Below are 26,881 nucleotides of genomic sequence, written 5' to 3'. Positions count from 1 at the left end.
ATTGTTAGAATAAGTTCATGGTGTACTGTATAGGCTATATATAGAGAGAGAAAATAAACAGACGTCTTACGGTTGCCGAACACTCTCCTGTAAATTGCATCTCTGAATTTAATACAAGATGGCATTCTAATAATCAAATTTGTTGCCACCTTCAATCCCATGTTCTTGTCCAGATGACAATGCAAAAAGGCAAGACACAAAGTCAGTAACTTAAAAAGTATTTCAGCTGCAACTGTTTTGTCCCAAAACATTAATCACAGTAAACCTTTCAAATCACACACAAACATCAAACCCAAACAATTATAAATACTTACAGAGAAAGTCTCATAGACAGCATTTTCTTTACTCTGTGAATGGTAAGACATAGGGAGAGGTCCAGGGAAAGGTCCAGGGAAAGATCCAGGGAAAGGTCCAGGGAGAGGTTCAGGGAGAGGTCCATGAAGAGGTGGATCAAACATAGAACTTCTTAAAGATCTGATTTTATAGCATTCCTCTTGATCTTCAGGGAATGACACATAACTATTTGGCGACATGCTGAAAACCTGTAGAAGGATGGCATAAATACAGTATTTTTTTAAATTGTCATTGAAGAAGTTGAAGACCAAACTGAAATGGATATTACTTTGTCAATGTCCAGGCGTTTATTTTTCTTCAGGATCAGGACGCTCTGATCAACAGCACTAATGCCGCACAGTGAACCGGGCTGAGCTGAGAGCTGGAGAGTGTTTTCTTCACCTGGAACAGCAGTAGTAGGAGAAAACTGCAGGGACACCTGTGACATACAGTGCAATCTTTCATTTCTAAACAAAAGTATTTCAACCAATTATAACTATAATTACTATCACTAATTATTAAACGGCTATCAGAGATACTTCTGATATGGCATTCAGTGGTTTCATGTTTCCTAATATTCGTCATCTTCCATGGCAATGCTGTAAATCAATTCACTCATCCTCTTAACTGAAAAACCAACGTCTCCCTCAAAATCGGGTCGCCATCAACCATAGTCATACTAAGTACACACAAACAACATTCATTTCAAATATGTATTGAAGGAGATGGATTTTATAATTAATTGCTGCTTAAATGTATACATGTAATGATGAGTGATTATAATCAAGGTATTAATTAATAGTTTTCCTTCTAAATATCACATGAGTTGAATGACTTCTCTAGGCTTGTGAGATTTTACTTTGTTATAAAAGTTAGTGTGATTACTGAAATGTTTTTTCATATTTGATATGAATGCAGTAAAAGTGCTTGCTCATTTAGCCCGGCTTCCAGAAATGAAATATGGAAAGATGTTTTGTTTGAGAAAGGTCTTCAACATGTGTCAATACATCTATTTTTTAGGGTACTCTGACAACTATTGTCACAGGGTTCAATGAAGTCTATAGTTTAAGGGACCATCTCTTTGTTAAAGCCTTACTTTCCACTTAGACTAAAGTGTAGCTCTCCTTGAGAGAAAGAACATTATCTTGGTGTTTTGAGAATACTCTCCTGTTTATAGTTAGAGCCTGGCCAAATCCAACCTTGAAGAAGTTGAGTGTGTTAGTCTTCTTGGTTACAGGTTAAGGAACCATTGGCATTATTGGAGATTGACTGAGTTGTTGTTCTGGACAGGGTAGCGCCTAGCAACCCAAATCTGTGACCTGTAAGGTCATGACGTGCCTAACTTCAGGGTGCGAGTGTCAGCTGCATAATCAATGGAGATATGCTTCAGTCTATCTGTTTATGTGTGGAAAATGACTATGTTTATCTATTTCTATTTATCAGAAACTGCAACCTGAAGCAAGGACGTAGCTTAGACCTTGGTGTAGGGTATAACTGCTGTGATCTTTGTAACAATAAGCGGGGCAGCATATGAACTCTTTGAGAGTCTTGAAGCTGACTTCTGCCTGATGAAACTGCAAACTATCTTCAGTAAAACTTATTCAATTTATTCATTCTGACTCCGGGTCTTCATTTAAACATCTGGTCATTGGGTCCAAAACTGTTACCCCCTAACAGTATGCTACCAAGTGTATAGTGTTTAATAAAACAAATTGGACTTCATATAAATTCTATAACTTGATAAACTGTTTATGAATCATAATAAACATATTTTAACATTACTGTAAGATTGTTGTAGTGTTTGTCTTGTTGCTATTGTTTCATACACTGTAATGTATAGCAGAAAATAAAATACAGATACAATTATAGAAGTATTTCAACATTTCATGCCCACATATATATTTCTTTGGTGAGCAGCTGTGCAATAAGTGTGATAATGTACAGGTGCCTGTTTATTATAATCAAATAATCCCAGAGTGTACATTATCTCTTACACATATGCAATCACAATTATTGTTATTATTGTTATTGGAATCACCATATTGTTAGCGAGCTTGTTTGCATATTGTTAGTTACCTTGTTTGCAAGACATTCCTCAATTTTAAATGTTCTGGAAACAGCTAGTACATTCTCACTGGGCGGCACACAGTAAGCAAGAAACCGCATATTATGACCCATCTGGTTGCGAACAAGAACTTTGAACATCACTTCTCCTTCCACCACTCCATCAGAGCCTTTTACTTCCACGTTCTCGTACCCATGGTCGACTATCTTTTCTCTGTATAAAACCTGACAAAAAAGAGAAAAGAATAGTGAATAAAATAACTGCATGAGGAGGGGGGGGGGGGATGCAATGTTTGCTTCATCTCTGCACCCACCAGGTAGACTATGGTAACATAACCACTTCTAACAGTCTCTCCAGCAATAGTGTACTGGACTGTTACTGGAATCTCCAAATCACACTTCAGTGGTTCTTCTAAAGCCTTTATAGCCAGTTGACTATTTTTTTCTGGGCTTTCTTTGGGTTTTATTTGCAGAGTTTTGTACACAGAGTCAAAATTGAATGGAGGACCAGGCTGATTACCCGATGAAGGTTCTGCCTGTCATAAGCAGATCAAAGAACACACGGTCAGTGAAATCAGCTGCAACTGACTAAAACGCAGACATAATTGAATGTGATACCCAATTACCAGTGCAAATCCTTAAACGTAGCATTTATTTCAGGGGTATCTTAAATTCATGTACAGGTATTTTTAAATGAAAACATCTGCAAAGCGACACAGAACTAATATACCCACACATATGAATAAAAAGCTCACCAATACGGAGAAAGGTGCACTTCTCGCAAAGGACGTATCAATGGTGAAATTGGCCAGACCATTGATGTCTGTGATAAGTTCTTGAGGCTGCTGAGAATAGATGTGACGAACAACAATCTTAAAGTTAGAAACTGGGATTCCATGGGAGAACTCAGCTTTAACCTATAGGAAAAACAGAAATTCATCAAGTACATACAGTAAAGAAGTCAGATGAAACAGATTACTGAATGAAAAACAAAAGCAAAGTTAAAATGATGATAGCCAAAATATTTAGAATAATAATAACTAATTCCATGGCACCATCACAAATTGTTAATGTTTATGCTGTGAAACCATTTAAATTTTATAAATTAATAATAATAATAATAATAGCATGATTATGTGCATATATTCACCCATAACAACCACCCATTTTTGTTAAAAATGCAGTGATATTTTATTTACTGTAACTAATAAAATACAATAGTGTACCTTTGCCTGTATGACTGAACCATCCTCAAAGAACTCTGGCAGGTCAATAAATTTTAAGCTACCGAGATTATAGGACAAAAGCACTCTTTCATTCCTTTCCATTGAGATGTCTGAAAAACATAAAAAGGTGAAATCTTTGGTACAACCCATCAAGTAAGCACAATTATATTTTGTTTTGTCAGCATATTGGCCAAATTTGTTTTCATGTCTGTTACAGTACCCACCTGTCCCCTCCTCAGTAACTGATGCAGTGAACTCAAGAAACTCTGCGTTATATATGTAACTTTCTGAATGTATGAAGACTGTCATGGGGAACTTCTGAGAGACACAACCAGTCTCATTCAGCTAGAAACAAGTAATTATTTTATTCAGAAATAATTCATAGATTTGTTTTGTTTTTTATATAGAACATTTGGTCTTACTTACTAGTACTGCTGCTGACCTATTAACACAGATTCGATTAAAAAAGATTGACAAGGGACTGCAGAGTCTCATCTTCACACGACCCTCAAAGGGCCGTCCATGGGTGTATCTGGTGAAGACATACTGAAAGTTAACCAATCTTTGTGCTTAATGTGTTAATGTTTATTGTCCACATAAGGTGTTCAAATGAACTCACCTCCCACATACTCGCAGGTTTACTTCCTCTTTATTCGCTTTCACTGTCTTTGGAATTTCTAATATCACTTCGAATTTTGGTAGAACTGACACACAAATTAAGCTGTGATGTTAGCATTTTTTACTTCTTTTGTAAAGGAAAAACAATAGGGGGAAAAAAGAAAAAGAAAATTACCTTTAAAAATAAAGGTTCTTTAGAGTAATTTTTAATGAAGAGCCTTCAACCTTTTCATTGCACAAAAGGTTCTTTATAGTGGAAAAAGTTTCTTTATTAAAAGGCACCTATTATGCAAAATTCACTTTTACATGGTGTTTGAACATACAGTAAATGTGTGTGTACACAACCACCCTATAATGACAAAAATTCACCCTGTGCTTTAAAAGAAAAGTTCCCCATTAATCATAAGCACTGTCTCAGAACAAGCTGTTGAAGGTTCTAGGCAAAGTGACGTCGATTTGCACAAGCCCTTCCCACAACTGTTGATGGACCTTGCTGTTTTAGCATAGACCCGCCCTGAGTGAGCTGTACACATGTCTTCTAAGCGATTGAGCTGTTTTGTTGTTGGATGTAAGAATGAATATAGCAATCTTCAATTACTCTCGTTGTTACTCGAGGATGTATCCGTACCAGCTGTTCGTGATCCAGCTTACGGTCTCCGGAGTGATAGGCCTAACGTTACTGATCACGGCAGTAATGAAAGGGAGAGCGCAAACTTTATTACAGTTCATCTGAATCGTTTTACGGATATAAACCAGTTTAGGCACCCCCTGAAAGGGTCTGTATATATTTGTTTACTGTTAGTTGTAACGAGTGTTTTTGTGTAATTTGCTGTTTATGTTGATGATAATGCAAGGGAGAGAGTTTATGGATAAGACTTTAATGCACACTTCTTGTACTGTGTTTATTCAGCTCTAACGGTGATTTTCCAGAGTAAACGGACGCTTCATCTTTTGTGTGAAGTGCAATAAACTTCATAAAACTGATCAGTACATTATTGGCCATCATTTAGACAGGGTCCGCTTCAGCAGGCTTGTATTAATAGTGAATAAAAGCAAGATGACAAATAAGTTATAACCGTAAATAAACAAAGCTATACCTGTTCTATCTAGCATATATTCCCTGGCTCTGTTAGGCATTATTGTCTGACTCCGGTTTGAAATTAACACAGCTGGTAGTACAATTTCTGTTCTGACATTTTCATTCTGTGAGATGAGATTGTCCTGACAGTCTTGAAGCTCCGCCCTCTTTACCGGGAGCAGCAGCTCATTTGCATTTAAAGGGATACACACAAAAACGGTACGTTTTTGCACACCCCCAAAAATGTAAACATGCTGTAAAATAATCTGTGATGTATTTTGTGCTAAACACTCTGGGGATATCAGAGACTTATTTTACATCTTGTAAAAAGGGGAATAATGCCATTTAAATTGTTCTTCACACTAACTCTTTTAACTATTTCCCCGCTAGCGTTTTTAAAAAAATTTCACAAAAATGTCATGGCCCCCAGAATATTTTGTTGTATGAATAGCTTATCTAAGCATGCCTATATCAAAAGAAAGAACAAACCCTCTGCTTTTAAACAAAAAAGAATGCATGAAGCTAGAATAAAAAAAAAATTGTTGTCAAATGCTATGTCCTTCTCTCTGGATCTGTCACTGCTCCACCAGATCTGCACACTCCGCCCACTCGTTCAATCTCCCCGGATTACTGATTCACAACACTTGTACCTCGTCACCTGTTCACTATATTACATTCACTACCACTTCACATCCTTGTCTGATCTTGTCTTTCCATGGACACACAGACTCTACCTCAACCCTTACCAGAACTACTTACCTGCGATCCTCGTCATCCGATTTCGTTCCACGAACCTTCTGCCATCTCCAGTGACTCTCTCCTGTCTTTGCCATCTAGCTCGTTCCTATCTAAGCATGCAATAGGCCCATATCAAAAGAAAGAACAAACCCTCTGCTTTTAAACGAAAAAAGAATGCATGAAGCTAGAATACATTTTTTTTTTTTAAATCATGTTCTTATCAAATGCTACGTCCTTCTCTCTGGATCTGTCACGGCTCCACCAGATCTGCACACCCCACCCACTCGTTCACTCTCCCCGGATTACTGATTCACCACACTTGTACCTCGTCACCTGTTAACTATATTACATTCACTTCCACTTCACATCCTTGTCTGATCTCGTCTTTCCATGGACACACAGACTCTACCTCAACCCTTACCTGAACTACTTACCTGCGATCCTCGTCATACGATTTCGTTCCACGAATCTTCTGTCATCGCCAGTGACTCTCTCCTGTGTTTGCCATCTAGCTCGTTCCAATCTCCATCTGTGAAGAACAGTTCTGTTATTCATCAGCTAAGTTCCATTCATCTCATCTTCATTGGATTCAACTCACAATTTACATCTGCTGGCTTAAGTGCTTCTGTTCAAATAAACATCTGTTATAGTTTACTCACCTGTCTGCCTCATCACTATCAGTGACAGAAGATCAGACCACATGCAGAATCCCATGGAGCCCGCTACGGATCCGCCACGCGATCCGTTCGCTGAGTTAGTCCACGCCGTCAGAATGTCTTTACAACCATCCACTCTGGGCAACCCACCTTCCGTTCCTGTCGATGTACTCCACGCTGCACACAATCTCTTCTTCCACCATCACCTGTTGCACCATCCGCTGCCTCTGCCAGTCCCATGGCCCGACCAGCGACATTCACCGGTGAGGCGGAGGACTGCAACGGATTCATCCTACAATGCTCACTCTATTTTGAGATGCAAGCTCATCAATTCCCCACCAGATTCAGCCAGAGTGGCTTTCGTAATCTCCTTACTGTCCGACCGCACACTCCAGTGGGCACAATCACTGTGGAATTCCAACACCCAAGTGTCCAAATCACTTTCTAACTTCATCTGTCATTTCAAAGAGGTGTTTGGCCAAACAGCTTCTAAACTCTCCATCCACGATCAACTGTTTAATCTTCGTCAAGGTAAACAATTTGTCTGTTCTTACGCCCTGCAGTTTCGCACTTTGGCTGCATCTAGTGGATGGAATGAGACCGCCCTACTCACCTTCTGCCACTGTCTTAACGTTGATATCCGTCAGAGAGTTTCGGTTGGAGAGTTTCATACAGAAAACCATCCGCGTCTCTCAGCGCTTAACCACCAGCGTCAATTCACCATCCGCTGTATGTTCTCCGCCTACGACACCATCTGTCGTTCTTCCAGCACCTGAGCCCATGCAAATTGATGCTTACCACCTAAACCATGCGGAGCATCAACGCAGAATTCAACATTGTCTGTGTTTATACTGTGGGAGAGAAGGTCATGTCATCAATGTCTGTCAGGTATGACCCCAACGCCCGGCGGTGAGTACTACACAAATTCCTCCTAAAATTGAAACCCTGTCTCGTACCACCGTTCATGTCCTCTAGTATATGTGTCTCAGCGCAAGCCCTTGTTGACTCCGGTTCAGCGGGGAACTTCATCTCAACCCAACTCCTTCAAAAACTGAACGCACACAAGAAACGATGTACTCATGATCTTTGCATCCACACGATCCAAGGAAAACCGCTGGGTAGGGGTCGCATCCGGTACTTCTCGCCCACTCTGACGCTCTGCATTGAATGTCTGCACACAGATAATATAACCTTCATGGTGCTGGAAGAATCCACGGCAGATCTCATCGTTTCCTAGGATTTGCTCATTTCTACCGAAGGTTGCTCATCAACAACTACAGTTTCATCAGCTCACCCATGACTTCCACCCTCAAAGGCCAGCCCAAGTCTCTGTCTTTCACCTCTGAAGCCTCCGAATCCTTCCATCGACTGAAAGAAGCCTTCCTAATCGCTCCGATCCTGGTCCATCCTAATCCTGATCTTCCCTTCATCGTCGAAGAAGATGCCTCTTCTACCGGGGTCGGAGTGGTTCTTTCCCAGTGGCAGGGCGACCCTGCTAAACTCCATCCATGTGCCTTCTACTCTAGGAAACGGTCCTCGGCAGAGCAGAACTACGACATCGGTAACAGAGAGCTGCTCGCCATCAAATTGACTCTAGAGGAATGGAGACACTGGCTGGAGGGAGTTATTCACAAATTCGAAGTAATCACTGACCACCGTAATCTGGAATATCTAAGAGAGACTAAGAGACTGAATCCCCGTCAGGCCCGATGGACGTTATTCTTCACACGGTTTAACTTCACCGTAACCTACCGCCCTGGAATCAAGAACTGTAAAGCGGATGCTCTTTCCCGTCTTCACCAAACTACTCCTGACGAAATCCTTCCGGAACTCATTCTCCCTCCAGCCATGATCGTCAGTCCCATCTCTTGGGAAATAGATGAGCAAATCTCTCAAGAAAATCAAGCCAACCCTGCTCCGCTGGGAGGTCCAGAAGGGCTCACCTACGTTCCACATCGTTTGGCCCTTCTGGACTCAGCCCACACATCTCCGGGCTCTGGACACCCAGGTAGCTGGCGTACCCTCTCGCTCCTACGTCAACACTACTGGTCAGAAACTTCGGCATCCCCAAAGATATTGTGTCTGACCGTGGTCCCCAGTTTATCTCCAGAGTGTGTCAGGCCTTTTTCAAACTCCTATGAGTCTCCGTAAGTCTTTCCTCTGGATACCATCCTCAAACCAACAGCCAGACTGAGCGGAAGATCCAAGAGATTGGGAGATACCTGAGGTCCTATTGCCACCAGAACCAGGACAGCTGGAGCCAATACCTCCCCTGGGCAGAATATGTGCAGACATCCCTTCGCCAATCCACAACTGGGCTCACCTCATCCAGTGTATGTTAGGATACCAACAGGTTGTTTCCCTGGTGGGGTGAGCCCTCGGAGGTTCCAGCTGTCAACCACTGGTTCGAGCAGAGCGAGGGGGTATGGGACTCAGCTCACGTGCATCTCCAATGGGCAGTGCGGAGACACAAGACTCAAGCTGACCGTCGCCGAACGTCTACTCCACTCTATCAACCCGGACAAAGGGTATGGCTCTCAACACAGGACATCCGTCTTCGCCTGCCCTGCCGTAAGCTGAGTCCTCGATACATTGGAATTTTCACCGTGCAGAGGCAGCTCAACGAAGTCACCTACAGGCTCAACTTATCACCTCACTACAGAATTTCACCTTCCATCCATAAGTCACTCCTGAAACCTCACACTGAACCTGTTTCTTCTCCTCCAACAGATCCTGGTGATGCCGATGTACCTCCTCCCAACCTTGCCGAAGAGGAACCAATCTACCGGGTTCGAGCCATTGAATACCTCATCGACTGGGAGGACTACGGTCCAGAGGAACACTCATGGGTCCCACCAGATGACATCCTCGATCCAGCACTCCTCACCCAATTCCCCACAGAGTACCCAGATCATCCAGCTCCCAGAGGTTGTGGTAGACCTAGTCGTCATCGTTGTCATCTTCCTGCCCAGTTGTCAGGAGCCGCCCATGGAGGAGGGGGTACGGTCACGGCTCCACCAGATCTGCACACTCCGCCCACTCATTCACTCTCCCCGGATTACTGATTCACCACACCTGTACCTTGTCACCTGTTCACTATATTACATTCACTACCAATTCACATCCTTGTCTGATCTCGTCTTTCCTTTACCTGAACTACTTACCTGCAATCCTCGTCATCCGATTCCGTTCCACAAACCTTCTGCCATCTCCAGTGACATTTACTCTGCTGGCTTCTGTGGTTCTGTTCAAATAAACATCTGTTATATTTTACTCACCTGTCTGTCTCATCACTATCTGCAGAGGTGTCAAGTAACGAAGTACAAATACTTCGTTACATTACTTAAGTAGAAAATTTGGGTATCTATACTTTACTGAGTAATTATTTTTCAGCCGACTTTTTACTTCTACTCCTTACATTTTCACGCAATTATCTGTACTTTCTACTCCTTACATTTTAAAAATAGCCTCGTTACTCCTATTTCATTTCTGCTTGTTTTAGATCTGAGTCCCGCCTCCTGAACACACATCGCTAAACTGATTGGCTTTGTGTTTTCTTTCTAACTTGTGAGAGGCTGTCCGCGCGGCGCGCTGTAGTTACATTTGGTTGTGCAAAGCGGCAAAACTCCTCCGAAGGAAACCTACTGTAAATGCGGTAAGCGAGGTAGAAATGATGAATCAACAGTTTTGTGCTCAAGAATACGGGGCAAATCGCGTCAAATATTGCTTTGGGGACAGCCGTTTTTACAATATTGCCTACTGTATGACAATCGCGGGATAAGTGGCAAACATAATCGTTAGTGTGTGTGTGCGTGCGCGCGTGTGTGTGTGATAGGGTTGCCACCTTTAGTGTGGCAAAATAAGGGACACCCGGCCATTCACCCATTCCACACCATTCCACCCATTAAACTGTTTTTGTATAAAAAAAATATTTATTTATTTATTTATATAGCCTAAATTAAAAAATATATAATATATCCTCCTAAAACTATCAATCCTAAAAAAAAAAACGATTATGTTGTTTCAAAATTACATTTTGTTGAAACAACACAAGTGTCACCTCCCCCCCCCCCCCCCCCCCCCCCATACTAACATAAAAAACAGATATTATTTAAATGTATTTACATTTTTTTGTAGATCTAGAAAGTGTTGTCAACCGTGCAAAGTCTCACGCCATTTGGACAAAGATATTTTTTTATTTATTTCAGCAAACGTCATTTGGGGTCAAAGACCCGAACAGCGCACGAGGGGTTAACAAACGTGCAGGTGTACAGCGCATGTTCACAGGACTCAGTCGCTATAGAAACAAAGACGCTAAAATGCAATCACGCAATGAGCTTCTCTGCTACGAAATTGATTTCTTTATATTTGCTATTAGTATTATCCATACTGCAAAATCCTTATGTTTTTATTCAACTATATGTGGGCCTAATGTAAAATACGGGACAAATCGCGTCCCTTATTGATTTGATACGGGACGCATCATCTTACTTGTAAATACGGGACGATTCCGTATTTTAAGGGACGGGTGGCAACCCTACTGTGTGAGAAAGAGGAGAGAGAGAGAGAGTGTGTGTGTGTGTGTGTGTGTGTGTGTGTGTGTGTGTGTGTGTGTGTGTGTGTGTGTGTGTGTGTGTGTGTGTGTGTGTGAGAGAGAGAGAGAGAGAGAGTGTGTGTGTGTGTGTGTGAGAGAGAGGAGAGAGAGTGTGTGTGTGAGAGAGAGAAGAGAGAAAGTGTGGAGAGAGAGAAGAGAGAGAGAGAGTGTGTGTGTGTGTGTGTGTGAGAGAGAGAGAGTGAGAGAGTGCGTGTGTGTGTGTGTGTGTGTGTGTGTGTGTGTGTGTGTGTGTGTGTGTGTGTGTGAGAGAGAGAGAGAGGAGAGAGAGAGTGTGTGTGTGAGAGAGAGAGAGGAGAGAGAGAGAGTGTGTGTGTGTGTGTGTGTGTGCGCGCAACCATTATAGTGTCAAAATATCCCCACAAAGATGGCAATATCCGAAATCCTTATATGCGGCTGAAACAGGTGGCCTAGTGCCTCACAAGTTTTTCAACATTTACATTTTAATATATATAACATTATAGTCATTATGGCCTTAGAATATTTTTTTTTGGGATGCACTATAGGCCCCTTTGGCGCGGTCTAAGTTTTTGTCCTTAATGGCATTTTTTGCCTTGCATTACTTTTACTTTTATACTTTAAGTAGTTTTAAAATCCAGTACTTTTACACTTTTACTTAAGTAAAAAGCTTGAGTTGATACTTCAACTTTTACAAAAGTCATTTTAAACCCTAGTATCTGTACTTCTACTTGAGTAATGAATGTGAATACTTTTGACACCTCTGACTATCTGTGACAGGATCAGATTCAGAATGGTGATCAAAACACAGATGGAGTAAATCGAGTCCATCAACACCCCCAATGCTTGCACAGTCCTGTAGCTCATCCTGGGTCGACATTTTATTCCGTGACATTAGGAAGTTTAGATTTATATGCTGTTTAATGTTGGTGATCGCTTTATTTTACATATGCATATGATTTCATATGAGATCGCTTGTTTCTGCAACTTCTTCGCATTTGTTTGTTTTTTATCAGGAGATTCAATACTCACGCCCCTTACAGTTTAACAGTGAACACATTTATTTCAATGGCTGAGAAAGAGTTAAGAACTGTTCACTGAAAGGTTCTTTTGGAAATGTGGTGGCGATTTTATGATATTCACTGATCTTTAGTAAAATATAGATGATTCAAAGAATGTCACATGTGTGACTCTCACTTGTTAGTGTGAGAAGATTCTGTTTATGTACCTGGGAAGGCAGAAGGGAGAGACACTCCAGAGAACAGACGAACAAGGACCTCTGACCTAGATGTCAGAAGGCCATTCGGTGAAGGAGGGCTTAGTCTATGGAAAACTACTGGTAGGAAGGCTCTGCGGAGAAGGCCTTGAAACTTATAGATAAAAGCTGGTTCAGTCTGTCTGGGGGTGTGTCACTCTTCTGCACAGGGTAACAACTGTGTATTAGACTGCTCCTATTCTTGCAAGAATAAATACTTTAATTTATAATTTGACTCTGAGTCTCCCTTACGCAGTGATGTTTGTTTGATGAATTTTTGCCACAACAATTTGGTGTCAGAATAGTGGGATTCCTTGGACGATGCCTCCTGGACCTGAGATCGGACGGTGTTTGGCCACCTGGACTGAGTAAGTTCCAGCTCTACCTCGTAAATTTGAGAGAGAGAGGCCGGCCGATGTCAGAGCCCCGGGAGGATCGGACACTGGAATCAAAAGAACTCAGGTGGCTCCGAACAACATATCTCTGGGTAAGGTATAATTAAATTAAGTTTAATTGGGGGAAGAGTGAAATTGAACCATATTGGCTGAGGACTGTTTTCTGTGGTATGTAATCTGAAATTAATTGAGATCTATACAGATCAAGATATTTCAAACAGATACAAGGAAAATAATCTGAAATTAATTGAGGTCTGTGACAGAACAAGATATTTCAAGCAGATACATAATCTGGAATTAATTGAGAACTGTGACAGACCAAGACATTTCATACAGATAGGTACCTGAAATTAATTGTTCCACCACGGAGCAAATTATTTTTGGGTGCTGAGGCTAATTAGGGGGAGCCAAGAAAATCGTAACAGATTTTTTGGCAAACCGTAATTAGGAGGACACTAATAGTGTAACCCGTCCGGCTGGGTTAAAAGAAAGGTCGGATTTGGCAGGGACGCCTGACAAATAAAGAGAACGCGCGTAAAAGAGAAATCCACAGAGAACAGATAAGCGGCCAATATGGGGAGTTCTCAAAAGCAAGCTTGCGAAATTTTGGTACACCGGTGTTTTGTCAAATGAGATAAAATTAAGGGCAGAAATGTATGATATTGAGAAACAAAAGATTAAAGATGGTGCGGGAATCAGTTGAACAGGGCAGTGAGAAACAGAAAGGTTGTTGTGTCTGCGTTCAGCGTTGGCTTGAAGCAGATAAAAGAGAACGGAGTCCATGTAGAATGTATTGCCATATAGTAAGATTGAATATAACTGATAAAAGGGTTTTTATTTTTCATCCATTAGATGGATGCATGACATTAGATGTCAGAAGATTTTTTGTAACAAGAGTTGAAGTAGCAAGCAGCAATAAGGCTGTCTTTGTGAAGGATTGAGATATGAGTAATATGATATTTTGGTTTCTGTAAAAACAGTAGAGATAAGTGGGACTGAGACAGTAATGATAATACTTGTTGAATCTGCAGACTAACCATTTTGAGAAGAAAACAACTGTAGAAAATTTATGTTATGAAAATAACATTTCTGATAAAATGTATGGAACTATTTATGAACGCCTGTTAAGTCAGATTAAGAAATGGTATGAAAAGTGAGGTTCAGATTAAAAATAATAATGATAAGGTATTGAGTATGATTAACAGGGATTAACATGATATAAAGATAATGAATGTTTCATTAGGCAAAATGCTGAATAATTCTATATTTTAGTGGTAAAATAAAGAGTGAAATTATGTTTATTTTTAGTTTGACAACCATTGTCTTTTGAACCTAAAGACTCCAGCTGGGAGTACAGCAACAGCGCGTGCTTATTCAGCCCGGCTTCCGGATGATAAATGTGTACTTGCTATTGTAATCACTGTTGTTGATGATAATACCGAATTAGAGAGATGTAAAGACATATTTTGGAATTCAATAATGTAAAATGTTGGATATTTTGTTTGATATTAAGTCATTGAGGGAAAAAAAAGACAGTGGGCCCTATTTTAACGATCTGAAACGCAAGTGTCAAAGTGCAAAGCGCAAGTAACTTTGTGGGCGGATCCCGGCGCTGTTGCTATTTTCCCGGCGGATAAATGACTCTTGCGCCCGACGCAAATCTAAAAGGGGTTGGTCTGAAGTAGCTTCATTATTCATAGGTGTGGTTTGGGCGTAACGTGAAATAAACCAATCAGAGCGTCCTCTCACATTCCCTTTAAGAGCCGGCGCGCTTGTTCCATGCCGGATCGCTATTATAACGGCGGATTTGCCGGCGCACGCCAGGAGCGGTTCACAGCCGAGGAAACCGACGTTCTCGTCAGGACTGTAAAACACAGAGAAGTGACATTGGGGATGATGGGAGAAACCCACCCAAATTTGCTTCGGTTAAACAGGCGTATAATTTGGGTAGTAAATGTGTAGCCCAATCTAGATGTTTTATTTTTTTTATCTAGATAGATCTTTTTCACATCTTCACGGACACAACAATGATTTCCCTCGTGTGTTAATATTTTTCCTTGTAATAATGTATGATTTGCAAAAATGAAAACTGCTGCATCTGTTTATATTAGAGAATCAAAGTGGATGCGCGTTAACATTATGGCCAAGCACGCGCCCTTAAAATACCATATCACTAACGCGCAACGCGCCACTGTCTTTAGACTGTTTTTTTCCTGGTCAATGGCGCAATTGCTTTCTAAAACTGGAAAATAGCACCATGGAAGTTTTGCGCCGGAACACGCCTCCTCTTTGCGCTGAACCGCCCCCGCGAGCGCAAGTTCATTCCCTAATTTACCGACGTGCGTCTGTGGAGGGAAAAGTCCGCTGTGCGCGGGTGCAAAATAGGAATGATACATGCGTCGGTGTTCAAAGTCAATTGCGCTGGGTGCAAGATAGGGCCCATTGTCTGTTTTATAAAGGAAATTATGGGTCGGGGATAATTTCCCTGGACAAGTGTTAAAGTTAAACAGAAACTTTGTGAAGCCGCTTAGAAACAATTTATACATTTGTGCAGTTTATGAAAATGGATGTTGTGCCAATAATAATGATGAAGATTATGATTTGGCTATTGATTGAGTCCGCCACTGGTGGACTGTTAGAAGAATACAGAGGATGGCTTATCAGCTCTGTTTACATTCCTGTGGAACACACTGCTTCAAGTGTGCAGTAAGTTGGAGCTGCTAGAAAGCTCAAGATAATCGAACTATAGGCAAGGGGACAGAGAGTGTTTTAATTGTGGTCAGCTGCGTTTAGCAGTAACTGTAAATGCCCACTCAGAAAGATGTAAAAGAAAGTTGATGGAATGTGAAAGTGACGTATTAATGTGGGTTTGAAAGTAGAACAGGATTTGAAGACGATATTAAAGTTTCCGTCTGAGAAAGAACTAAGAATGTGAATGCAGTGCTAAGGAAAGTGAAAAGAATGTGCAAGTAAATGAAAAGAAAGCTGAAAAGAAAGTTGATAGATGGAAGTCGTAAGTAGATTGAAAGAAAAAAGAAAGTTGAAAGATTTAAGTCGTAAGGAAATTCTTGTAAAAGGAAAATAACTAAAGTACCATTAAATGTAAAATTACGGATAAGAAAAATATTTGTAAAAGTAAAGATAACTAAAAAGATGATTGTCTTTTAATGAAACGTTATTGAGAACTAGAATATCTATTTGTATTTAAGATCAAATAAGTAGAAGTAGCACTGGGTTGCTAAATGTAAAAACAATTTTGTAGAAATGGATCTGATTAAACAAACAGCTTGGAAATTGACCATGAAGCTAGAAGATGATGTTTTGGTTTCAAAAGATAAGATTGGGACTTGGCTGAAACTGCCAGTATGACAGTCTCAATATGAGTGGAAATTTGTAATGTCGAAATTTCCTGATATAAGAGTAAAAGACAACTATAAAATTATTTTTAATATTGAAAACGTATGATAAAGTAGAGAATGTTTAGGGAAGAGAGACAGTGTGCCAGTCTTGAAGGTCTCAGAGTCTCTCTCTCATTCAATGTCAGAAGGCTGTTATCTTAGCCTGTCGTGACAATAAGCTATTTATAGTTGAAAATTATAGCATAATGAGATGTTAAAAGAAATCATGTTAAAGGAAATCATTGCCATTCAGAGGGCAATAAGTACTTAAATATTTTAGATTGTAAAACTGAATGACTTTAAAGGAGTCTTTAAAATAGTAGAGTAGACCTGAATGACAGAAGTGACATTTTTGTACTTTGTTATTTTAGGACCAGTAACGTATTTGTCTGATCTTAGCCTTCACCATGACACAGGACCTATGACCATGCTATAGATGTGCACTGAATAGACGGATGTGAATAAAGTTCACTGTGATTTTGTTGATTCAGACAGGTCTAACAGATTTGAGTGATTAAATACTGTTGTTATTAACCTGTCTCCCTTAACATTTATTAGGCATGCAGTCCAGATGGAGGTGACTCTTAAATGTGCCTTTCCTAAGCTCCAGAAAACAGCTGAGTTCTGTTGAAGAAACTGATTGTGTGATGCGAGCGGGTCACCAGTGGGTACGTGACTACTCAAAGACGGGATGATTTTCCTGGCCAGAAGACAGCCTAACGCAGGGGGTCCCGGACACTGCATCTCCGGATGGAGGTGTTAATATGTGAGAAAGGTATGAGAGTTGAGCGCTGACTACTAGAGGCCAACTGGGGTCAGCAGAGCATTGTGGGGTCAGCAGAGCATTGTTTGACCGAGAAAATGTGAGTTCCTCTATACCACTCACCAGAGAAAACCCCCCTCGCAATTCACTGTATGGCTTGTTTTCAATTGTGACAAGTCTGATGGAAATTATAGATAAAGAGCTAATGTGAATGTGCTTTCAAGAGTCAGCTGAGACCATGAGGTGATTGTCCTTATTTGTTGGGGAGACAGTAACATAACTTATTAATTTATATCAGGAACATGATGTTGTTGCCTTATGGGCAAGGAAAATTATAGAAGTGTTGATTTTGAACTAATATGTCTATAAGATGGTTTTAACTCCTGAAGGTTAGACATGGTGCTGACTATAGATTAAGACAGTTTTTGTAGAGTTTGGATAACAAAAGTGAATTGAGAATTTATACAAGTATTCAAACTAAAGACAATCTTAGGAATGCTCATAGCATAATGTATTTTAGATTATTGTAATGGTTCTAATTTGAGTTAAACATTTGTATATTAACATTTGTTCTAGACTATGATTAATTAAGTTTCAGTCTTAGGAGGCTGTTTGAAAAGATTATTTGTGTGAAAGAGAGACTGCTGAGTGGAGGAAGGGATTGGGACGCTGTTTGTCTTTCTGTTATCAGGCCTGGTAAGGCAAGCTTAAACAAAATAATGATAATGAACCAAAACAACCCAGCTGACTTTTCTAAAGACAAAATAATGAACATTTGAAACGGTTTGAAGAGGCCATGTAAAATTATATAAAAGCTACAGGGAAATGTGAAGTTTAAATCTTATTTAAACCTTAAATATTATACTTTTAGAGTTAATATAAAAAAAGAACATTGGAAATGAGCAGTTAACATATGTGTGTCTAGCATAAGTGTGTGTGATGGGGACAGCACTTTATGTCTTGTGTTAGTTTAGGGCAGCTATTCCGCCTGAATAGTGAGTATATTGTGTCTTTAACCTCTGGAGAGTGTTTTTTCATTACAGATGTGTTAAGGCAAGTGACAAATTGTAAAGAAGGCAAATGCTGAGTGAATCTGATGAGAAGATGATAGAGAACATGGGACGAGCTTTAAGATCACGCTCCGTCTGGTAGTAATTACTTTTGTCATTCATGATGTGGATTTGAATTACTTTTGGATAAGTTTAGGTATTTATATAAATTGGAATTGTGGAGTTGTAGATCATGGGTTGAAATAAAAGAAGATGTTATAGATTTGACAGCAACAACAAAGATGTGACACATTGGCTAAGTCAATATCAAATTATGCAGAGAGCCATTTATGATTATCGTAAACAGGAGTAGAATGTTTTTTTGACTGACATTGACCAAGTCTGTACAGCACGACCTGACTTTTAAAAATGGTTGCGAGACAAAACAACAGGCCTGAAAAGCAGGATACGCAGTGAGAATGAGGGCCGTTGCCCTTCAAATACTTCGATAAGAAAATTAAATTGTGGCTTTAAGTGAAGAATGTAATATTTTTGTTTCAGAGGCAGAGAAAGATGCCTGGAGAAAATTTGTCTGAAGGACAATGGTTGGGTTAGTGTTGAGGGTAAACTTTATCGAAAACACTGTTAAATGTTATGTTAAATTGATGATCGAGTTGTGTCGACCATCAAAAGGGGGATGGTATAACAATTACCAAATATGGGTTATTAAGGGGTAATCGGGTAAAGCCCTGAAAGAAGCCTTTCTTCTGCCTAACAAAATTGCTGTCTGGATTGTTTCAACAGGAAACGCCAGGACATCGAAGGCCGTGGAAACTACGTACTTTACTATCTGACAATAACCTCGAAATTTGTTTTTCTTTACAGAGAGCATGCAGGATTGGGAGACAGGGCAAAATGTGCCCAAATGAAATAATGGCTATGGATGAATTTTGCTAACTGTCCTGGCCTGGGTTATTATTGCATAACTTTAAAATTTTCCTTTTGCAGAATGTCAGGATGGATTGCATCAAGCTGAACTGATTCTGTTTTCCAAATGTATGAATATTGACTTGTGAACGATATGTGTTTTTCAGGGGAAAAGGACTCTAATAAGCAAGAAATGTCTAATGATAATATGTTTCAGTTTGTAAACAGATGGTAAAAATTCCACAGGTCACACCAGAAGGGACGAGGGAAAGACAAATCACTAACAAAATACTTAAGGTCTCCATTCACAGGTGACACCTGGGTCCAAGCCGCTCACCTACACCAACAGGCCGAGGAGGATGTGGACCGACTAATGGTTTAAGAATGTGGTTTTGATTTTGAGGATTTTATCTGATTATATTGAAATAGGGTTTAGTATTGATATTGGTATATGACAAATGATTTGATTGGTTACTGATTCATTAGAAAATATTTAAGGCAAATGTTTTCAGGAAGAGAAGATTATTATTGAAGCTGATTAAGTAGAACCACTGCCTGATTGAATTAAAAGTAAAAGAACAAAATATGGTTAGGGAAATGGATATGGGGAAAATGTTGAATGTGTAGGAGTTATGATTGTATGTGTTATTCTGATAATTTTGTTATTCAGGGGTGAATATGAGAAAACTGGAATGTCTGTTCAATTGGTGAAAATTACAGTCTATCTGGATGATGATGATGATGATAAACAAAATTATGCAGATGATTCAAGTAGAGATTACAGTTAAATGTGTTGATGTTTTCTTTTCTTTCTGAGAACGATTGATATGTAAAGGAGGTTTTTAATTTTTTTTTAATTTTTAATGATTTTACCATTTGCATTTTATTGCATTGTTTGTTTTCCTACTGTTTATAACTATTTTTTTCCTTACTAGTGTGACTGCGGTCGAGCCCGGCATTAGTAAACATGTTTACTTGCTTGCTAAATAAGTATGGGTCTTACCCCAACAAAAACAGCCTTATGCTTTCTTCATCCTAAACTATTTTTCTTCACAGGTTCAAGGAGACTGATTTTTATGATGTGTGATGTAATGACTTGAACTTGCATTTATTATTACAATTATTATTGTTATTATTATTATGTTTGATTAATAATGATAAAAAGTGAGGAGTTGTGGTGGCGATTTTATGATATTCACTGATCTTTAGTAAAATATAGATGATTCAAAGAATGTCACATGTGTGATTCTCACTTGTTAGTGTGAGAAGATTCTGTTTATGTACCTGGGAAGGCAGAAGGGAGAGACACTCCAGAGAACAGACGAACAAGGACCTCTGACCTAGATGTCAGAAGGCCATTTGGTGAAGGAGGGCTTAGTCTATGGAAAACTACTGGTAGGAAGGCTCTGCGGAGAAGGCCTTGAAACTTATAGATAAAAGCTGGTTCAGTCTGTCTGGGGGTGTGTCACTCTTCTGCACAGGGTAACAACTGTGTATTAGACTGCTCCTATTCTTGCAAGAATAAATACTTTAATTTATAATTTGACTCTGAGTCTCCCTTACGCAGTGATGTTTGTTTGATGATTTTTTGCCACAACAGAAACCCAAAAATGCTTCTTCTATAGCACTGCTGTGAAAAACCTTTCTGGAACCTTTATTTTTAAGGGCACTTTAAAAAGTATGGGTAGTACTCACCGTACTCTTTAACCTCAAAATATTCAATAATTGTTCCTTTGCTAGTCTCAACAGACAGCTCATATAAACCAACACGAGCCTCTGGATTCAGAACATGGGAAAGTTGCAGAACCTTGCCATGGGTGGATGTGGCATTAATCCATTGATTGATTCTATTCCTTTGATTGTCCTGTTTTTATGAGAAAGCATTGGCATATTAATGACAGGAATATTTATGCACCAAAAAATGTGTTAGTGAAAGGGGGAAAACAAGAAATTAAGTTTACCTGCACTGCTATGAGATTATACTGTGGATGTAAACAGATAACAGTAGTTCAGGGTTGTATTGTATAACACTACGAAAACACTGGTTAGAAATAATTGGATTTCAACCTGGCCGTTTACTCTGAGGTACAAGTCCACATTTCAAATCTATTTGTGTAAACATTCATATATGCACACATGACCAATAAATAAGCTTGGTTGGACGCTGAGCAATGTCATGCCTTCTTTAATCACAATAAAGATTCTGATATTAAATTCTGAATGCAGAAATTAAGTTGCAACCTACTGTTTCATCAGCTGGTTTTAAGTTTCGGTCCACTGTGAAAATCCTGAATTGGACTGTAAAATTGAGGAAGACATAAAACATTAAGATTTGCATAAAAGCAGATAATGATAATTTGTTACATTTATATAGCGCTTTTTCTGGGACCTCAAAGCGCTTCACAAATGGAAGGGGGGAATCTCCTCAACCACCACCAATGTGCAGCATCCACCTGGATGATGTGACGGCAGCCATATTGCGCCAGAACCTTGCTTACTGGTGGAGAGGAGACAGAGTGATGAAGCCAATCAGTATATGGGGATGATTAGGAGGCCATGATGGACAGAGGCCAAGGGGCAAATTTGGCCAGGATGCCGGGGTTACACCCCTACTCTTTTTCGAAGGACATCCTGGGATTTTTGATGACCACGGAGAGTCAAGACCTTGGTTTAACGTCTCATCCGAAGGACGGTGCTCTTTGACAGTATAGTGTCCCCGTCACTATACCGGGCGTTAGGACCCACACAGACCACAGGGTGAGCACCCCCTGCTGGCCTCACTAACACCTCTTCCAGCAGCAACCTGGTTTTCTCAGGAGGTCTCCCATCCAGGTACTAACCAGGCTCAGCCCTGCTTAGCTTCAGTGGGCAACCAGTCTTGGGCTACAGGGTGATTTGGCTACTGGCCAAATAGAGATAGAGACTGAGGTTAGCGAACACTGCAGCTGAATATAGAGCGAATATACCTCTTTGTCCAGGATTGTATATTTGTTTATCTGTCCGAATTATTGTCAATGGATTATAGGATACGAATTGGACTTTTCTTTTTTCAATCAGATGAGTGTTTTTCCCTTGAATTTCCACTTGGATCACTTGCACTGAAACATATTCAGGAGCCTGTTGAACACATGCAGTAAGTAACTTTACAAATCTTAACTAGAGAGGAATTATTCTTACATATTAAACATGGAAATATTCTTTAATTTTCTTGATAGATCATATATTACTAATGAAAATGTTTTTTTGTTGACATTCATGGTGGCGTAGTGTGCTCAGATTTGTTTTATATTCAAAAATATTTTTTTAATCAAAATATTATTTTAAGACCATGGATATGCTGTTTTAAACAACTGTACAATACGTTTTTAAACAACAAGTAGACCATTGCGTGAATAATTTTATCTTAATGACAGGCCTGAAAGTCAATGCAGCGGTGGATTTCCTTCTCAGTTCTCTCCTGTAGAAGAAGGATTCTGTTCTGGTTATCGTCAACCAGAGAAATGGTCATCTGCACATTTTCTTCTGGTTTTAGAAGGCTCACGCATAGTTTAGCTTCCGAGCCTGTACTTATCATGCCTGGAAACGTCACCATGAACAACCTGCAAGAAGAAATTTTATGTGCTTAAGAACCCCACATTTAATTGCCTCAAGGGGCAAACTAATGATTTCTTACGTTACACTGAGATATAAGCGTATACAAACACACATGAAAGGACATTCAAATACAGACATAATGGTTCAAGGTTCGCTTACGGCTCAGAAGTTCCTTGACAGAGACAAAGCAATAAAACGCAAGTTATTAATATTCCTCTTTTGAGTGACACAAGAAAAAAAGCCATCATAAAGGGATGTGTCTGTTTAAGCATCAAGCATTGTATACTCTACTAAACCTTTTCCAAATACTGTTTTTGTTTGACTGGACATGACCTTGGTGATGATTAACTGTTCAGCATGATGCATGGACTGTAGGATTAATTATTAAACAACAACAACAACTGTTACAATTAAACATTTTATTTTATAATTTATCATATAAATGATATGTTTTGACATTTGGGTATAAAAGTGTTTTAATTCTACAATATGGTGTAAAAACGTCTGAGTGCTGCCCTCTTCAGATTGAACGGTGGCTACTGAATTTTCCTATTGGAAGTTGTGGTGCCATATGTGACGTATGATGGCTCTGCCAGCGGCTCACTAGTCTTGCGTAGCCAGACCTTCAGACTGACGGCTGAAGGTCTGGAATTCATAGCAGCTTTCTTTGGCCAAGGCCCGCCCATAAGGCCGTTTGACCGACATGTCAAACAACCAATTACAGTTCGTCTCGTTCAGCGTCACGTTTCGGGGCGTGGAAATGTCCCCACAACAAGATACCGGCGTGCAACAAGTCAGTCAGCATAGAAAATCAAAGAAGGAGAAGAAAACAAGCAGTAAGTCATTGATCTGTTCGTGCACGTATAACAACAATGGCGTCTGCATTACCACAATATAACACAATACTGAATCGACCAGCTGCGATGTCAGCGTCTGTTGTTTCATGTTTGCCCGCAAACGCGGCTGATATCCCCTTCGCAGTTAGGTACTTCACTTGATCTTCCATAATAGATAGGAGGGGACACACAACTAGTAAAATTGGATCTGCTGGGAATCCTTCTAAATGCTGACAACGGGTCGGCCAGGCTTGGAAAATAATACTCTTCCCAAATCCCGTCGGCAAACAGGCTAAAATATCTCTTTTTGTCTCCACTAAGTGCCTCAAACAAAACTCCTGGACATCTCTTAAAGAGTCTGTGCCGTGAACCTCGCATACTTTTGAGAATCCTACGTTTAGCTGATCTTGATAAATGCTCATTGCCACTCATGTAAACACAACAGTTTTTCTTCCGCAATCACACGTCTGCGCTTTGTTTCCCGGCGGACCGAAAATAAACGTGACACTCGCGCCCCCGGAAATCCGATAAAATTCAACCAATCAGATGACGACTTCGACATTCCTGAAGTGTTTCCAGTTAAGTGTACCATATGCATCAGACGTTTAGCCAACGTTCCGTGGGCGTGACGTCCGAGGCTGAGACTAGCGGCCCACTAACTACGCCCCTAGCACGAGCTTGCGCTGCAGAGGAGATTCTTTGCTCTGTGAGAATATTCGTGTCACTAATATTATTTATAAACATTTTAAAATCTCTAAAATGACTGAATATAAGAATGTAATTGTAAACGATAACACTATTCATTTATTTTTTTTGCCCTCGGTTCGTCCCCACTCCACTGGGGTCTACCAATTTTTCCAGCGTTTTTCAAATATTGCCAGTGGGTGGAGGGGTCATGAACTGGATTGTTTTATTATTTTATAATGTTGCCTGGGGTGCGCTTATAATGTTAGTATGATTTTTACATAAAAAATTGTACATCAATAATTTAGAAATAAAAGGCATTTTTCCAAGCCTGATTTTAGCCCCTGATTTGGGGCGTGTCTACTGTGAGACTTCAGTGTAAACGCCCACTGCTGTGATTTGCTTACATGCTTGCATATGAAATAGCTATTCCATGTGGAACTCTCTCGAAAACATACAGTAGGGGCCCTATTTTAACGATCTGAAACGCAAGTATCAAACTCGAAGCTAACTTTGTGGGCGGATCTCGGGCGCTGTTGCTATTATACCGAAAGGATAAATGACTCTTGCATCCGACGCAAATCTAAAATGGGTTGGTCTGAAGTAGCTACATGTTGTAGAGTGAGCTTTTGTAGATTGACCTGTAGGGGGCTGTTATCACGTGTTATCACTGTTATCACGTGTACTGCTGGCTTTGATGTTTCCTGAGTAAATTTACTTCTCGAACGGACTTGTCTTGAAGTTATTACACTACATTACTCATAGGTGTAGCTTGGGCGTAATGTGAAATAAACCAATCAGGGGTGCGTTTCCCGAAAGCATCGTTAGCCAACTATGGTCGCAAGTTCCGTCGTTATCAGCATAGTTCAACGATTTGGTGTTTCCCGAAACCATCGTTCCAACGAACGTTCGACAGCTCTCGAGCTGAGGTTAGAAGCATAGTTTCAATTCAGTAATGAGCAAGCTGACATTCAGTACAACCCATGTTATTTATTTAGAATACATACAAATGTAATTTACGTCTTTTAGTTTGTCAAGAGATTTAAAGCATCGTTTTTGAAGACTGCGCATGTGCGAAAGTGCTCTACTATGTAAGAACGAGCCAAATATTGAGTCTGGTAATAAAGCAAAATAACTGAGAAAACGTAGAAATGGTCTTCAGATGCCATGTCTGTAACTTATATGACAAAATCTAGCGTTAATTCGATCTCAAACAGATGAATTAAAATAAGTTATTAGTCCACCACGTGCGAGATGTCATAAACCAATGTGGTTGAACGATACTTTGCGACATACGGTTTCGGGAAACAGTCGTGACTAGCTAGTTGATTTCTCCAACGATGCATCGTACTATATAGTTAAGCAGTGAGCTATATAGTTGTATAACGACGGATTTGCCAGGCGCACGCCAGGAGCGGTTCACAGCCGAGGAGACCGACGTTCTCGTCAGGGCCGTAAAAGACAGAGAAGTGACATTGTATGGGGATGGGAGAAACCCACCCAAATTAGCTTGGTTAAACAGGCATATAATAATTTGGGTAAATGTAAGCTACATTTATGCCTATCACCTGCTGCGTTTGTGTAGATGAGAGAAGCAAAGTGTATGTGCGTTGTGCACACGCTACAATTTGGCCAAGCATGCGCCCTTAAAATAACATCTGAATAACGCGCTACTAACTTTAGACTAGGTTTTTCCTGGTCTGTGGCGAAATTGTTTTCTGGAACCGCAAAATGGCACCAGAGAACGTTTTTCACCGGAACACGCCTCCTCTTTTCGCCGAACCGCCCCCCCGGGAGCGCAAGTTCATTCCCTAATTTACCGACGTGCGTCTGTGGAGGGAAAAGTCCGCTGTGCGTCGGGTGCAAAATAGGAATGATACATGCATTGGTGTACAAAGTCAATTGCGCTGGGTGGAAGATAGGGCCCTAGGTGTGTTCGACATCGGCTGCGGCTGGATGAAACCGATCGGTGAGAGTTGCTGCATGCAGGCGGGATGAGCTGCAAACGAACACTTTCTGGTTTTCGTAGTGACCGCTCACGTGGTGTTTGCATACTTTACCACAGCTGAAGTGAAATAACTGCAATATTTGCCAAATACACAGATGTTTTAGAGACTTTTCATTCAATATTATGTACTGCTTCATACAGCGTCTGTTTGAACAAGAATAAAATTTAACATAAGCCTAACCACTCCTAGCCCGAGCTGGCCCGCTTTGGACCAAGGTATTCGGCGGGCCAGAAACCCTGGCCGTTGGCCCCGAGGAAGCCCCGGAAGTGACAGTGGAAACACTCGTTGGAAACACTCGGCCAATCGTGGAAACACGATTGGCCCTGGCACGCACTAGCACGCCCGGCTCTGGTCCAACAGTGGAAACGCAATCGTTTGGTCATTTATGTTATTGTGAGTTCTTCTGGTTTTTAAGAATAATAGTCTATCTTTTCCTGAGTACCTGGCTGTGATGAGATGAGTGAAGTTTCTGACCTCTCAATGACTTTAGGTGAGGTGATTTGTTGATGTTCATATTTTTTTATATTTTGTTTCAGTTAAAAATGAAGGACAAAGTAAATATTCTACAGCATGAGGACCTACAATGAACATAAATAGCCCTCTTACAGTGTGTGAAGATAAGATAAAGGAGAGTTGAGATAAAAACAAATTCACAAGATATCATAAAATATTTTGATTCTAAAATGTTGCCATAGCATTTAGCTACTACACATTTAATAATTCAACCAGCTTACTATGACTTGTTTTT

General features: G+C 40.2%; 1 protein-coding gene across 3 annotated transcripts in view; it reads right to left on the bottom strand.

Annotated features, from left to right (window-relative positions):
• Positions 1–22,915, bottom strand: part of LOC306997827 (alpha-2-macroglobulin-like protein 1) — a 55,892-nt gene extending 32,977 nt beyond the window's left edge. For all 3 annotated transcript variants that reach the window (XM_079611338.1, XM_079611337.1, XM_079611339.1), the window contains exons 1-16: positions 22,764–22,915; positions 22,426–22,609; positions 21,977–22,127; positions 21,256–21,308; positions 20,972–20,992; positions 20,706–20,874; positions 4,243–4,327; positions 4,050–4,155; positions 3,848–3,968; positions 3,624–3,733; positions 3,153–3,314; positions 2,712–2,933; positions 2,410–2,622; positions 623–772; positions 315–542; positions 71–164 (exon numbers count right to left, since the gene is read on the bottom strand). In XM_079611338.1, coding sequence (XP_079467464.1) covers positions 71–164; positions 315–542; positions 623–772; positions 2,410–2,622; positions 2,712–2,933; positions 3,153–3,314; positions 3,624–3,733; positions 3,848–3,968; positions 4,050–4,155; positions 4,243–4,327; positions 20,706–20,874; positions 20,972–20,992; positions 21,256–21,308; positions 21,977–22,127; positions 22,426–22,609; positions 22,764–22,876 — 2,182 coding nt within the window. In that variant the 5' untranslated portion in view covers positions 22,877–22,915. The remainder of the gene's footprint in view (positions 1–70; positions 165–314; positions 543–622; positions 773–2,409; positions 2,623–2,711; positions 2,934–3,152; positions 3,315–3,623; positions 3,734–3,847; positions 3,969–4,049; positions 4,156–4,242; positions 4,328–20,705; positions 20,875–20,971; positions 20,993–21,255; positions 21,309–21,976; positions 22,128–22,425; positions 22,610–22,763) is intronic.
• Positions 22,916–26,881: the final 3,966 nt, after the last annotated feature.

This window comes from Phoxinus phoxinus (assembly GCF_949152265.1).
Source record: "Phoxinus phoxinus genome assembly, chromosome: 4".
Taxonomy (NCBI): Eukaryota; Metazoa; Chordata; class Actinopteri; order Cypriniformes; family Leuciscidae; genus Phoxinus; species Phoxinus phoxinus.
This window is presented reverse-complemented; position numbering and strand designations above follow the sequence as displayed.